The sequence below is a fragment of the Peromyscus leucopus genome, chromosome 5 (assembly GCF_004664715.2).
Source record: "Peromyscus leucopus breed LL Stock chromosome 5, UCI_PerLeu_2.1, whole genome shotgun sequence".
Classification (NCBI taxonomy): Eukaryota; Metazoa; Chordata; class Mammalia; order Rodentia; family Cricetidae; genus Peromyscus; species Peromyscus leucopus.
Genome location: NC_051067.1, coordinates 23,808,578 through 23,824,523, shown reverse-complemented (window position 1 = coordinate 23,824,523; position 15,946 = coordinate 23,808,578). Strand labels below are relative to the sequence as shown.

General features: G+C 41.2%; 1 protein-coding gene across 1 annotated transcript in view; it reads right to left on the bottom strand.

Moving 5' to 3' along the window:
- Ofcc1 (orofacial cleft 1 candidate 1) overlaps positions 1 to 13,585 on the bottom strand; it is a 292,427-nt gene extending 278,842 nt beyond the window's left edge. Inside the window, exons 1-5 of the mRNA XM_028855629.2 lie at positions 13,460 to 13,585; positions 10,957 to 11,015; positions 8,254 to 8,383; positions 4,063 to 4,135; positions 3,589 to 3,765 (exon numbers count right to left, since the gene is read on the bottom strand). Of these exons, the coding sequence (XP_028711462.2) occupies positions 3,589 to 3,765; positions 4,063 to 4,135; positions 8,254 to 8,383; positions 10,957 to 11,015; positions 13,460 to 13,585 (565 nt within the window). The remainder of the gene's footprint in view (positions 1 to 3,588; positions 3,766 to 4,062; positions 4,136 to 8,253; positions 8,384 to 10,956; positions 11,016 to 13,459) is intronic.
- Positions 13,586 to 15,946: the final 2,361 nt, after the last annotated feature.

Below are 15,946 nucleotides of genomic sequence, written 5' to 3'. Positions count from 1 at the left end.
TTCCAGAGAGTTAGAGTTCATGGCCTCATAGTGGAGAGCATGGAAGCAGGCATTCAGGCATGGCCTTGGAGCAGTTGCTGAGAGCCTACATCTTGAGACTGGATCATGAGGAAGAGAAAGCTAACTGGGAATGGCATGGGCTTTTGAAATCTCTCAGACTACCCACAGTGACAGCAAGGCCTACCTCCTAATCCTTTTCAAACAATTCCACCTTATGAGCCTATGGGGGCCATTCTCATTCAAACTACCACAGTAAATGTGTACTTACTCATTGCTCTTTTACTCTACCTTGGGGATCAAGCCACAATATATTTGAAATCTTTTCTTATCTAAAGTTTATTTTAAAAAACCCCTCTCCTGAACCTTCTCTCCCAGACACTGTCTTTTATGTAATAATTGTATATTTCCTTGAGATAGCTCATATAAATAAGTAGCATTGGAATTCTGCCATCACTTAAGACACTTTTCCTTTAAAATGCATCTTTCAGGGGCAAGTGTGCTGATATATACTTGTAAAATGATAATTTGTGCTAATTACAACAATACCATGGAGGAAATGTATGGCTCTTCTGCTTTATCTAAGTAATCACATTGGCAGACGGTCTAAAATGTTCTTAAAGTTGTTTAACAAGGAATATTGTGTTCTATGCTATCTGGTAGTTTCTAAATTCACATATTTAAAATATTCTTCCTTGTTCACAGACCATAAAATTGCACATCTCATTTGCAATTGAATTTTTAGAGGCTCTCCCAAAGTGGGGGAGAGATGCTTTATATGTACTTTTTCTAAATTGGCTGTGTTCCAGAACAGACATGGGAAACCCCTCTCTATTTCACTGTCTGACTAGATTGGTACAGATGCTAAACATTTCCTGGATTTTCCCGTAAAGCTCTCTTCATCTTTGGTTGTTTCCACCTGGCTCTACTTTGGGTTATAGCTTTTCTCTGTTTTCCAAAATCAGGGCAACCATCACTCATGAAAAATGCTACTTTCCATGCTCTTTCTTATCTCTCTGAGACAGCTACTTAGTCCATGGATGATTCCCAGAGAACGGAAAGTGAGACTTGAGAGCAGTGAGATCTGCAATTATAAATAGTTGACTTTTTGCCAAAAGAAAAATCACAAAATGTCTGTACATTTGACATTGATTGTAGGTTGATAGAATACCATTTTGGAGATGTTTTTAAGACTATCTTAAGTAGATGCTTTTAATGTTAAATCACTTATTGTCATTTTATTAAGGTGACTCTCAGAAATTTAAAAGTATTTCTGTGACTCATGTTGCAGGGTATGTTTAGGTTCCTTTTGACTAATGCTTGCCAGCAATATGTACTTTTACCTGAAGATTCTCTTTTTCTGAATTGAGTAGCGACATCTTCCAAATTAAAACATTCACTCTTGGAAGTAGAGAGGAGGCTAATGAGACTTGGGAAGCAAACATCTCTCAAGTCTGAGGAAGTTCCTGAAACTGACAGTTTTCACAAGGTACCTCTCCAAGGTTACATGAACAATAAACAATTACTAGAGAGAAGAGATTCTCCTGCTGTACAGAGCTCCCTGCAGGAGGACTTCCAATCAATGAAGCTGCCTGCAAATTGTACACCAAGCTCCAGGAATGTCCATGAATTGTCATCCATGTTGGGCTGGACTTTTCAGAGATGCAGGTGACTTTGAGTCATCTATACTCCTGTAAGTAACTCTCACTCACACTCACATGCCTATAAGTAACCCCAATAAACTTGGTTTACCAAGTTGGACTTTGGTGTAATTATTACTTTGATCAGCTGTTGGTGCATTATCTAGGATGATCAGGCATTTGTTCACGTCTTCCAGAAAAAATTCTCCATCTCTGTCTCTATCTCTGTTTCTGTCTCTATCTTTGTCTCTGTCTCTATCTCTCCTCCTCCATCTCCCCCTACCCCTCTTCCCTGCCACAGTGAGTCTGTACCACATGCTCTCAGAGTGATGTACTATGCTGGCCCAGGCCCAAGGCAATAGGGACTCATGGCCATGAACTGAAACCTCTGATAAAATAAGCTGAAATAAGCCTTTCTCCCTTGTTTGGAAAATAAAGACAACAGTCACAAAGACCTAAGAGAGGATGTGCCCTTTGACTCCATTGTGCATTGCCTTCTTCTTTAGCAGCAGAGCTCCAATTTCAGCATGAAACTTGGCTCCTCACTAATGACAATATGTCCCAGACTCTCTTGCAGCTACCTGTGGCCTGGTGACTAATTTCCAGCAAAGGAGATAAGGACAGAAGTAGCCATGTCTAACTACTTCTACTCATGTTTCTTCTCTTTCAATGCTTGGAACATAGAGACACTATTGGATGACTTTTGGACATGAAATAAAAACAATAGCTTAGGAAATACAAGGTTTTGATGACTGTTATGGTTGCCTTGATTGCACAGCTGAATTTGTTGTTTAAAACATAACTCCTGAGATGAAACTAAAGGAGATGTTGTACACAAAGTGGCCAATGTCGGGCTAAGATATGGTAGATACCCAAGTGTAGGCAGTTGTTGATAGCCCTCCATCTTCTCACAGGCCCACAGACATGCAAGAAAAATACTTGCACATACCAAGCAAGGAATGTAAGAGCTGAGCTAATCTATTTGATGTGAATATGGATGATGTGCTTGCAGAACGTAGCAATCTCTGAGCTGGTAGAATTTCCCCTGAGCCTCAGGAGTTAAACAGCACAAGCTAACCTACTGGGATATGAAGGGCCTGCTCTGTACAGGTGGGAATCATGATGAGGCTGCTAAGTGGGACCAGCAGAGAACACATCTGTGCCAGCTCATGCTTCATTACTTCAGAGTTTTCCTCAAAAAGCTATTTGGTCATTAAATTCTGATGTCTTCCGGCTTGCTCATTGGTGAACAGGAGAGCAAAGGCAGCAAGTTTTAATGACTTCTATCTTTGTAGGTATAGAATCATCAGAGCTTAAAAGAGATACAGCTCCCAGGCCAAGAGGAACAGCCACAGGTATCAGCAGACAGAGGATTTACCTCCATAGGTAGCGGTAGGATGGATGATCAGAGCTGTCCTTCAGCCAGAAAATAAAGAAGCTTTTCCCTACAAGTAAATTACTACAAGGGAATTCTAAGTATTAAAAATTCTTTCTTCATTTATTTGTAAATTCTTGCATGTGTTTCTAGAATTTGTACAGAAAAATATGATTCATCCAAAGGGCAGAACCATTAAAGTCTGAAACCCAAAAAAGAGTGTCAACTGAGATGTTAACTATATTAGCCTGGTGACATCCTATAAACAAGAGTGTTATCCTTCAAACCCCTGTCTTCACCAGAGCCAAGAGTCTTAGCAATCTGGCATTCCAAGGCCGGTCCACCTCATCTGCCCAAAGAAGGGTGAGTTCATGCCTCCACATCCTTCACCACAAAGCTGTGTATCATCTGCACTCAATGACAGCATAGGTCCTCAGTGAGCATGTACACACACACACACACACACACACTCACACGCTTGAATGGAATATCAGGTTCCTGTTCAGGATGCCCAGGTCAGATGAGAAGAACAGCAACTGTCACCAAGTGTGAGCATAACCAGGACTGAAGTCACACCTTTGGGTCCTGCTGAGACTGGCAGCCTGGATTTTTGTTGATGAGCTGCAAGGGTGTGATCCAGCATGTCATGTCTAATAACTTTCTCTTTGGGAGTCCGATGGGCTGAGAGTTCTGGGCTGCTCATGTTAAAACCTGGATTCCCGGCACCTTCTTTCGCGTCTGTGTGTTCTTTAACTAGAGCAGAACAAGGGGGTCAGAAGATCGCACAATAGGCGGACGGATTCCAATGCTAAGCAGAAAATTCCTCCCAGTAATTCTTGTGCAGAAAGACTCAAGTGTATCGTCCTCAAATGTCACCAAAACAGAATTAGGTTAAAATTAACTCTTAAAAAAAAAAGAATAAATGATTAAAATAATTACAAATTGCACCCTGACAAGCTAGAGCAAAATTTCGCCCACAGCCATTTGTCTGTAATTAGTTAATTAATCCTTACACAAATTATGAGCAATAACTCATCAAGCAAGGCTCACCCATCAGAAATTCAGCCGACGTGGATTTCTTCTGCTTAGTTGGCTTCACAGCCTTCTGCTGAAACTTCTGGAGGGAAATTGTTAAATGAATAAATTAGCTAAAGAATGAAGATCATCATTTATGATCCACAACTAACACAGTATTTTAAATATGGGATGGCGGATGGCATTGAAATGTCATTTAATTTACATCTCTCCTAAAGGGGTCAAACACTAATTGAACATCAGAAGTGGAAGAATTAAATAAAATAAGATAAGAAAAGTTAATACAAATGCCAAATGAAGGTCACATTAAAATACTTTGTTTTTATCATTTTTAATTAATACAAAGAGCCCTCAACAAATTAAGAACATTGGAAAACTTGCACAGTTCAATTTGCATTTGTTCAGACTGTTCTAAGAACAAGCTCATTTTGGTGGAATGGAATTCTTGTGTAGAAAACCTGCACATGGGCCAGGGGTAGGCTCAGTAGGCAGAGGACCTGCACATGGGCCAGGGGTAGGCTCAGTAGGCAGAGGGCTTGCCGAGATCCCTAGAACACACACAAAGCCAAGTGCAGGACTGCATGTCTTTAAGTGTTCCTATAGTAAGATGGGAGACATAGGAGAATTGCTGAAGGGCCTGGGCCAGCTACCCTGGCATATACTGTGATGAGAAACAAGAGACTCTGTCTCAAGGTGGGAGGTGAAGACCTACATCTTTGAGGTCTACATACGTGCCATGGTACCCACACAGACAAACATGAACAAGAATGCATCTCTCTCTCACACACACACACACACACACACACACACACACACGACACCTTATATGTTCTGTCTGTTTGCTCTTGGTTGTATCCATATTTGTTTTAAACTGTTTATAGGAGTCCGGTATGTGAAGTAATTATTGATTTAAATACAATCAGGAATATATACAATCCAAATTTGGAAATTTCAGTAGCAGTTAAGACAATGCAAAATTGCAAAATACCAAGAAAGCCATGTTCAATGCAGAGTCTCAAAGATTTCATGAGGTACCACACCAGGGAAAACTAGAATTCATTATATCTGAAAAGCCCATTAATATTAGTGTGCATAATAAATGGTCAAAAATGGAAATGTATAGCCAGAAATATGACTAGAGCTTCTACACTCTTATAAGTTCCAAATGAATCCTGGGTAACTGTCAAATTAAGTTAAAAAAAAAACTGTGCTAGAAATACCCGAACTCAGACAAATGATAAAATTCAAGTTAATAAGAAGTGAATGGGCACAAAAGATGAAGCCTGTAAGAACCAGCAAACTATGGGAAGGGCACTCCATCTCAGACATTTTATCAGGATGGAAAGGATGCTCCTTCTCAGACATCTTATCATGAAACAAAAGATGCTGCATCTCAGACAGCCTGCAACAATGCTTCTGAGGGCTATATTCAGAATGAAAAATAACACCTTGTCCACTGTGAGAACCCTGATGAGTTATGGGGGTGTCTAGTGTTCCAATTTTCAGTTAAAATTTTTACAGTAAGTCTGACTCCTTTTAAAAAATATTTCTGTCAGTCTTATAGCATTACAGATCAATTAAATTATCATATAGTATGTCACAAACAGAAAAATGTCAAAAGAGTTTTAAATTGATAGGCCCTAAATCAACTAAAATCCAAGGCCTTGTTTTCTAAGAATCTATTCTTTCAAACAAATATTTGGTGTACAATATGCTACAGTTATTTCATACACTAGAAACAAAACCAATGGGGAAAATAAGTCTACTCAAAAGATATTTGGAAGCTGGGCCTGTTGACACAGTCTCACAATCCCAGAACTTAGGAGCTGAGGCAGGAGGATGGCCTGAAAGTTCAAGGAAAGTAAGACTTTACCTAATAGAATATTTAAAAAAAAAATGGAGACAGGTATTGAGGTGTATGCTTGTCATCTCAGACCTCAGGAGGTTAAGATGGGGGGATGTCAAGTTTGAGACCAAACTGAGCTACCCAGCTAGTTCTAGAAAAGCTCGGTGCACTTTGTGAGACCCTACATCAAACATCTTCAAAAGCCTCCAACAGCTACGTCAATGTATTCCTTCAAAGAAAATATAGGGTAAGCCTTACTTAAGTTCAGTAATTTTTAAGCTTTGCTTTTTCTCTCAGTTTAAGAATTCTGAATTTTTCGGGGCTGGAAAGAAGGCTCTACAGTTAAGAACACAGTTTGCTCTTCCAGAGAACCCGAGTTCAGCTGCTAGCAACCATGTCAGATGGCTTACAGTCCCTGGGGAGTCCTATGCTCTAGACAACTTGGGCACCCACCACCCATCCACACACATAGACATGATTAAAAATAAAGAGTAAATCTTGTAAAAGGAATTCTGAATTCTTGATATTTCTTATTTGCATTAATAGAGTATATTGTGCATTGAGCACTATTGCTCTGTTTAGAAGATAAATAGCATCCAGAAGGTTGTCATGGAATCTGGTACACACCCTGCAAATTGCTTCGATGAATGGAACTGTTGTCATGTATCAGTTAGCACAGACTGGGATAGATGAGATGATCAGCAGGAAAAGGCACTGGCCATGCAAGCCTTGTGACCTGAGTATGATTGCAGAAACACACATAAAGAGAAAAGAGAACTGACTCCACAAAGTTGCTCTCTGACTTACACACACACACACACACACACACACACACACACACACACACACACGCACACGCACACGCACACGCACACGCACACGCACATGCACACATACACACACACACACACACACAAATAATAACAACAATACAAAAATAATGTTCTGTAGATTACAATGTAAAGTAAGTTACTCTGGTTTCTGTTTCAATTTTAAAGCATTAGCCCATACTCATTAAAAACTAAGTAAACTCCTAGAAACACGTAGTTCACAATGTGTCCTGACATTTTGTTAGGAACAAGGTTGAAGTGTGATTTTTTTTTTCACAGCCTTCATCTGAGATAGCAGCAGGTACTAGATTTCTTGACATGGTTCAGTAAATCTGGCACTTCAGTCCTTTCCAATTGAGTTCAACGTGCTTTTAAATAGATGGAAGTGGCCCTATGGATAGACCTCATTTCCGTCCTAAGAACTTCAAATGAAATTACACACTTGCTCCCTAACGTTAGAAAGGTCTCAGGGATATTCTGTGAAGTTCACGTGTTTTAAAGGGACTCGATGTCTGGTTGCACACCCCCCAGGCAGGTCCCCCGAGAGGGTTACCAAGTGACATTTTGTATTCTGTGACCTCTTAGCTGCTAACACATGTTCAAGAGGAAATGAGGAGTGATTTCCGACTTCTCTCCACCAATTTCCTCACTTTTCTCTCCTTTACACATGGGCACCTTTAAACGGTGTAAATTGCATTTGTCTCCACCCCTTTCTCAATTCAGACCTCTCTCTCTCTCCTGGTGAGATTTTTATCTCCTTACTGCATAGGACATGACCCTTCTCTTATTCTCGCATCATTATTCCACTCGTTACCACTTAAGGAAACGCCACTGTTTTAAATAAATTCACTTAAACTTGTCAAATAATCTGAAGTGTGCTTCAAAAATCAAATAAACTAAAGGAACAGAATATAGTTACCATCATCTTCCTGCTTCTCCCTGGTATCAATTAAGCTTTGAAGAGAAGCAAAGTCATCTAGAAATCTGAGCCAAATCTCCAACAACTATGTCCCAGACTTGTTTCCCTCCAAATTTCTATTTCATTGATACCTAAATGCAAAGTTGCTTTCTACATCAAATCAAAATGAGCAGTTTCTCATCTAGCATTTTAACACATTTTTATTGAGGTGGGAGAAGAGGACATGAGATCAGTACTCTTAAATGTTTAAGGGGATATACTGTGGTGTTACATACAATGATGGTGTCACATAATGTCATACAGATCTCCAGAACCCACTCATCTTGTAACACATTTCTGTCATGTATGTTCTTAAGTAGAAACAAATCAATTTCTCTTTAATTTTGGAAAGATCATTCTGTTAACTATGAGTGCTGTACATACTGTGGAAGAAAACAATGATTTTTGATCTGTACAAAGTTAGAAAAAACACTTGAAATTTTGGAAAGGTGACAGTGTTTGAGAGAATGACAAGTTTCCCATGATATTTTCCCTTTCACTAAAAAGGACCAAATACATTTTGATGCCTGCACTCTCAACTGGAAAAGAAATCTCTGATAGAGCAAGCCAACTTGAGCAACAGCAAATTCATTTATAAACAGTGACAACCCAAATCCATAAGTTTGTAAAAGAATGTGATTGTTGTCGGAAGGAATCGGTCCCGGAGAGCTGCTGTTCAGCTCTGGCTGCACTCGGCTGTGGCTGTGGAGTGCAGGGAGGTCTTTTTAAGGCTGGTGGGCACAGACCAGCCAGAGAGAGAATTCTGCATACTGTACGGATCATCGCTCAGTTCAGGGCAGTCACATCGCATCTGGGATCAGCCAGCGTGCTCTATGAAACCGTCAATCCTCATTTGTGTCTGCCTGTTTTCTGTCTGGTTGTAAACAAGGTCGGCTCAAGTTGTCTCCCTACCCTTATCCACATGGGCAGATCTCACAGTCAGATGGAGTCAGAGACCTCAGAGCTCCACTTGCTTCTTGCATACAACAGTTCTAGGGCACACTGGGTAGTCACAAAGAGAAGCCACTTCTGGATGACAGGGTCCTCAGTCCCTTTCCAAAAATGCATGCCTTTGATTCCTACAGAAGCTGGCGTGGCGTGTCTCTTCCATGAAATGAAATTGGGTTTTTCCAATAGTAGAACAATTGTTTTGTTTTTTTTTTTTTTCATCAGACAAGCTCAGCAGATTCATCTGGTTGGGAGTGGGGGTAGAGATGAGAGTGATCATTCTGTTGTTTCCCTGCTCCAGGGCTTCATGTGAATCGGGCAAAGAAGACATGGATAGAAGCACTATCAATCTGGTCCAACTCCAGGAAACTAACCATGCTGAATTGCTCTGGGGCAAGGAGGATGTAGTGATGACAAAGAGGAGCAGGTACACTGGTTTCTAGTCTCGTCCACCTTGGCCTTTATACACACATCAGAGCCTGAGCGTGGCTCTGCAGGACCTTCCCCTCAGTAAGAAAACAGGGAAGGGGAAGCATACTGGAAGGCCCTGGCAAGTGGCATGGAGGTGTAATTTAGCACGGTCACTCTATTGAATCGCCCTAGCCAGCTGGCCTGTCCCTGTTTGGAGTTCCTCCATGAACCTGTTTTGTTCTCCCAGTCTATTACTTTGTCAATTTAAAGGAAAACAGCCACAGTGAAAAGCTTGCAATTTGCACCTGTCTGCTCTGAGCATTCTGTGTCAGATCAGGTGGGGGACAACACCGGCCCTGCTAATGAGAGTAACGGGGGTGGGGGGTGGGGGGGCTGCAGGGGGTGGGACGGGCTTATGGTTTGGACTCTTGCGACTGTCTAAAACGACGGGCCTCTCCATTTTCCTGTGTAAACTCCCGAATTTAAGTTAATTCAAGTTTTTAAAAGTGACACTGTACACTCTTTAAGGAAGTGTTTAAATGTCATATAACTCAGAACTGAATCAAGGCATAGCCTGGGTGGCCTCAGATGAGAAAAAAAAAAATCTAATGCTGAATTATTTCCAAGTTATCAGACCTATAAAAGACTTGTGGAGATGTTTACTTATGAAATTAGCAAAGAAAGAATATAAATTTAAATTTTTTAAAACTTGTTTCAGAAGCAGAACTAATTTTGGAAATCATGTCAAATGTCTCAATGTAAATCCTGGGTACTCAGCTTAAGGTGCCTTTAAAATTTGGTTTCCTGAGATCAAAATAAAATGCAGGCATTTGCCTACAGAATTCTTTCTAGATAGAGGTCAATGTGTATATCCAACTCATTGTAAAATTTGAAGAATGTGAATGCTCCGCCATTGCAGAAATGTCAGCAGGTAGCATGCTCTCTTAGAGAAGTTCTGTCCCCTTTCGCTCTGATTATTTCAAGGCTGTATCTGTAAAATCCCACCTGTGTTGAAAGAGTTTAAATTAAGTTTACTAAGAAAAAAAAAAAAACTGTAAGCATAGTTTATTAACATTTCCCCAAACTTTATTTGTCCGGAAGAACCGTCATCCTTGACATTAGACTAACTTGGCACATTCCTGAAGAGGGCCTAAAATTTAGAAAACTACAAAGCGTGGGAGACTCCTCCAAGGACCCCCGCTTCCTGCAGATTCGCCAAGGCCCCTCGTTGCACTTCCTGATGAAATAATAACGGATATGACAGAGGGTTAAATGAAGCTGAGGTGGTAGCAAACGTGTGTCACCAGGAAGGGGTGTAATTGAATAGAGTCCTTGGCTGGCATCCCGCCTGACAGATGACGTTCCAGCTCGCTAGGCGATGACCCTTCTGTGCAACTTCAGGAGCTTCGCCAGCCCTGGCTGAGCCTGCTCAGGTCAAAGGGCTGAGCCATGTGTAATTCAGAGCAGAAGAGGTCCCACGTTCACTCCACAGAAACAATTACACTACTTATTTCGCTCCAGCCCCGGCCCAAAACTCTCCAGCCTCCCAGTTTCGGTGCAGTCAATCTAATTCTGCCCCTGGGCGATAAGCCACATGAAAATATGTGGCGCTGTGTTTATAAATCTAATCAAAAATAGAAACAGTGGACAGGCGCAGTGAGGTCCCCTTATGGATCATGGGAATCCTGAAATTCTGAAGGCGCTTTTGTTTAACTTCTATAGGACTCTTGGCTGCCGTGCTCTGTGCTCTCTGCCCCGCTCCTTAATCACCCTCTTTACTCATGAGCGCTACAAAGGACGCCGGAGCTCTGCTCAGTCCTGTACTTTCTGTGTATGGATATTATGAAAAATTGAGCTAAAAAGGCTGCTTTTAAAGGAAAATATCAAAAGGGGGACTCTGTTAACATCAATCTCACCTTTCTATCCATGTCGTCTGCTCTCTGCCCCTGGCGATGCACAGATTTAAATCGAGTTCCTGGAAAAAAGAAAAATAATATGCCAGAATAAATTGGCCCGATCAGAAGATACATGAAGAAATTTGGGGTTTCAGGGCTCTGATGCCACTTAAGAGTCCGAGAATACTAAGTATGAAGTAAACTGGGCCTAAACTGGTGTCTTATTGTGGATGTTTCCTTTTTCATCAGACTCCTAAAACCTTCATTCAGTGAATCTTCACAAAACAGGTAACAAAAGCAATCTCTAGGAAAAAGATTCAGACTTAACTCAGAGAACAACAATTTCCTATCTCCAGCCCAAAAGGTGAAAAATTCACACTCCACTAAAGATCTAGTGTCAGCTTGCTGTGTATACCTTAGGATGTTGGATATTATTTAGCTAAAAAAAAGGGTCCAGTTTTGCAACTGCCATAAATACATAAAATCTGAAAAAGTCAAGAACAGACATATGTACTTTGAGCCAAGCAGATTAAACTGCAAATATCCAGCAAAAATAGAGAATATAAAGATTTTCATGAGGGGAAATGGGTTTTTAACACTCTTAAACTCTTTGGAGCCCCTCAATAGACTAGCAACTTCAAGCTCTCCTATTTGATGTTATTTTCAGTTGACAAAAGTATTGCACTAGAATGGTCTGGAACACAAATGATTATAATAAGGGGACATTTTTTATAAAATGAATAATGACCTCAGCATTTATTAAATTATTATAAAATTCAGCAAAGATATCTTTTAACCTTAGAGTTTGCCTTCTGAAATGGCCATCACAATCCAGCAATAAAATAAAGTACATGGTCTATGATAGATACCCTTCACATTTCTTGCTCAGAGCTGTCAACTATGTTTTAAAAGTCACTTCCTGGAGTTTGTGAGAGCTTTGAATGCCTATCAATAGTGAAGAAACTGAAGGACCTTTGTCACTATGTAGCTCATGCTAAGACTGTTACTTTTTATGTAAGTAACATAGAAGATTAAAAGATTACATTAAACGATCTTTTCCTAAAATAAGTTATACGTGTTTACATGAATTAAATTAAAAGCTTCACAATAGAGAAAATTTAGATAATTTGCAGAAGTTGAAGTATTTGTCATCACCACCACCACCACTACACACACACACACACACACACACACACACACACACACACCATAGTAACTGAAGAGTAATTCAATTGCACATATTTTGTAGAACCATTGTGGAATGAAAATGTTCTTTTGTTCCTTGGAATTTGGTCTTAATAGTTAATGCTTATCTTTTGAAATGTTTCTAACTTGCAGAGCTGCTGATTTCATTCCCTTCATAAACACACTTTGCAGACATGTAATTGGAAGCGGACTTGCCTGAAGACCATATTTATGTCACCCTCATTGTTGTCAACAGAATGCTCAGAAAACATTGACTGAGCAGATCACCTTCCTTTTTCTGTAGGTTAATTTCCTCACCTTCCGAAACAAATATCCAAGATATAACATTAACACAGTTAAGAGTGTAATTGTGAAATATGATCACTCATTACCTCATATCAACTTTATACCTAAACCTGAAATGTGGCCTAATAGAAACAAGCATTATGTCATTTAAAAACAGTGATCATTAAAGGAGAGAGAAAATGCCTTTTCCCTCTCATGAGCAAAGGGTGTGGCCCCAAGCATCTCCCTCCTGGGGGATTTCTGGAAGCTTGGGTCAGGCAATATTTTCGAGAAAGAATCTCAGTCCTCAAATTTCTGTGAGCTGGAATTTGAGGAATGTAGTCAGATCCCTCACAATTCAGGGGCAAACATCAGCTTAGGACTGATGAGGAACAAACAGTCCACCTTGACCCTCAGGAAACTCAGCAAATCTATGACGTGACTGGGGACAAGATTGTGGCCCTGATGGAAATATTGGTGTGTGAAAGTGTGTCCCTAATGCAATTCCTGGAGCTTGATTTGAGGCCCTTCCAGGCAGAGGAAAGACAACAGTCACTGACTGAAAGATGGATAAGAGCCTTCAGCTGCTAAGCTTTCTAGAAAATCAAATGGCTGCACATAGTGTCTGAGTTCCAGAAGCAAAAAGAAGGAAAGGGAACAGGAAGGACTCACTGCCCCCTGGAAAGTGATGCACACAACTCTGAACATCATTGGGGAATGGATGGACAGACCGCAGAGTCAGCAAAGGTAAGCATAATGGGAGTGAGCAGAGAGGGGACTACGGGAATGAATGACAGGTTGATAGGCTAGTGGGTAGGATTTGACACTCAGTAATGCCAATGAGTCAGTGATGAATACACAGCCCTACACCTGCTGCAAAGCCTAGCCACTGAACAATCACCTAAATACAGAGCCAGTCAGAAAACTGTGGCATTTGCTAATCCATCTAGAAAATCGCCTTTATCCAAACTATCTTTGCCTTGCAAAATGTAATAAACTGTAATTTACAGGACAAAAAACACCCTTGGTTTGGACATTTTTGGGGAACCCTTACCTCAATAACTAATGAGCCCATGATACAATGTACACTGTTGTTACAGATTTTGGAATCCAGAGTGGTGCTTGTGTTGGAAATAATGTTTCTTTCATAGCCTGTTGCAAAGGTGGCTAGCAGATTCATGGCCGAGGCTCTGACTGGCAAGTCACCTGTCTACTGCACCCTACGAAGTCCAGGCTGACTAACCACAGCTGATTTATAGAGGCACCTTTTTTTTGATGGTTTTAAGGATGGCTTCCCAAATGCCTTTCGCTGGAATTGTTCACTTGTGCTGCAAATCAAGCCTCGGTGTGGCCACATCTCGGCCAACTGGCTCGCTGCTTCCAGAGAGGGATGGGCATAGCTACAGCTGTCACTCTACGGCATTTCTCTTCTCAAGCAGACCAGCAAGGACAAAGACGGAGTTAGACAGAGGTCACACACCATAGGCTGCCTGCAAACATGCTTTGGTTAACCCTGCACAGCAGTTTTGAAAATATTGAGCCCTTATTTTAAAATGACAAGATTGCAATTAAAATACTAGGTTCTGGATCCTCTGGCAATATATAAAATTTGCCAACACAGGGTCAACATTTGTGGTCGGCGGTGATGGGATGGGGCTGGGCATACAGTGTGATCAATATACTCCAGGCCGACAGTCCCATCCCTCCCTGTTGCTGACCACGCACTGAAGCACAATATCTTAAGGACACATACAGTTGTTGTACTCACTGCTGCATCCTGAGAGCCTAGAGCAGAGCCAGGAAAGCACTGGGGGCTTAATACATAGTTAATATAAATGAAATGTCTGGAGGGTAGATAGGTTCCTTAAAAGGGTGGCTTTAAGCAATAGAATATGCACAAAACTATCATAAGACATGTACCATTTATATACAGGCAGGCCAAATAAATTCTCTAGATCTTAGGCAGAGAGAGTGCTCACAAATTATTTATCTCTGTATCTGGCACTAAAAGTGGACCACGGGTCAGGCAAAATACAAGCAAATAGACCCAGCATCTTCTACTCATTTATCTTCTTTTCTGGAACCCACAGGCATCAGATAAGAATGTTCTGGAGAGGGATGAGACTAGCCCTGGCACCCATGAAAACGTTCTTCTCCAGTTCATTCTGCCCAGGATCTTCCTGCCATCTAAATATATATTGAGAAATAAGTGAAAAGAACCATATAAAACATAGCTTGCAAGGGCATGAAGACAGAACTGATGAGCCCGTGTCATAAAGCTGGGGTCAAAGGGTGGTCAGTTGACAAAATCTAGAGATGACTCGGTGCCTTTAAGGGGTAACGGCACCTGCCTTTATCTGGCACATGCACAGACCCTTCACAAACCAGGAAGAAGAAATCAGCTGAAAACCTACTAAGCAGTTTCAAAAGGTCTTATTAATAAAAACAAACCCGAAGCCAGGTATTGGGGTGAATGCTGAAAGATCAGAGAAACAGAACAAGTCACAGCCAACCTCACCTTGCCAACTTCTCAGCTGATCCTGTTTCCTCAGACTGGAAGCCTCTGAGTACTCATCCAAATGGATCTCAGCTGTACTGCTGCTAAAAGCCTAAAAGCTTTTAAACCCCCTCCCCCCCCCCCCCCCCCGAACTCTAGTTCCTCACGCCTTATATACCTTTCTGCTTCCTGCCATCACTCCCAGGAATTAAAGGCATGTGTCACCATGCCTGGCTGTTTCCAGTGTGGCTTTGAACTCACAGAGATCCTGATGGATCTCTGCCTCTGGAATGCTAGGATTAAAGATGTGAGTGCCACCATTTTCTAGCCTTTGTATCTAGTGGCTGTTCTGTTCTCTGACCCCAGAAAAGTTTATTAGGGTGCACAATATATTGGGGGACACAATTATCACCACATCAGTATCTCCCCCAAACCCCTGAGTTAGAGGCTTGGCTCTCCAATCTTTGACACCAATGGGGAATGGTGAGATGTTGAAGAGATGGAGTCCCATGGAAATTAGGTAGCTGAACACTTAGCCTAGGATATCAACACACTTTCTCTGTCCCCTTCTCTCTTTCTCCTCCCTGCCTGTCAGCTGCCATGAATGCTGCACTCTCTATATAATATGCTACTTCACCACAGGTCCAGAACAACAGCGCTAACTGAGCACAGACTGAGGCCTCGGAAACCATGAGCCAGCATAACGTTTTCTTTCTTTTAACTTTATTCTCTCAGGCATTTTGTCACAGTTTGAGCTAGCTAGCACAATGACCTAATGTGAGAAGAAGAGCCGATGGGATCTTCAAACACAAGTGGGGTTCACACTCAATCCCTGGCTTTTCCATTGGCTCCTTGGGTACTCAGAGGAAAGAGGAGGTGAGATGAGTCCAGAGAAGTGGAGTTTAAACAGGTAGCAGTTTTGTCTCCAAATTTGCCAATGTCCAGAAATATTGATATTGCCATAGCTCAAGTAATCCTATGTTATGTGGAAGTTAGGGATCAGAAATGTCATTAAACACCCTGAAATACATAGACTCTCCCTTT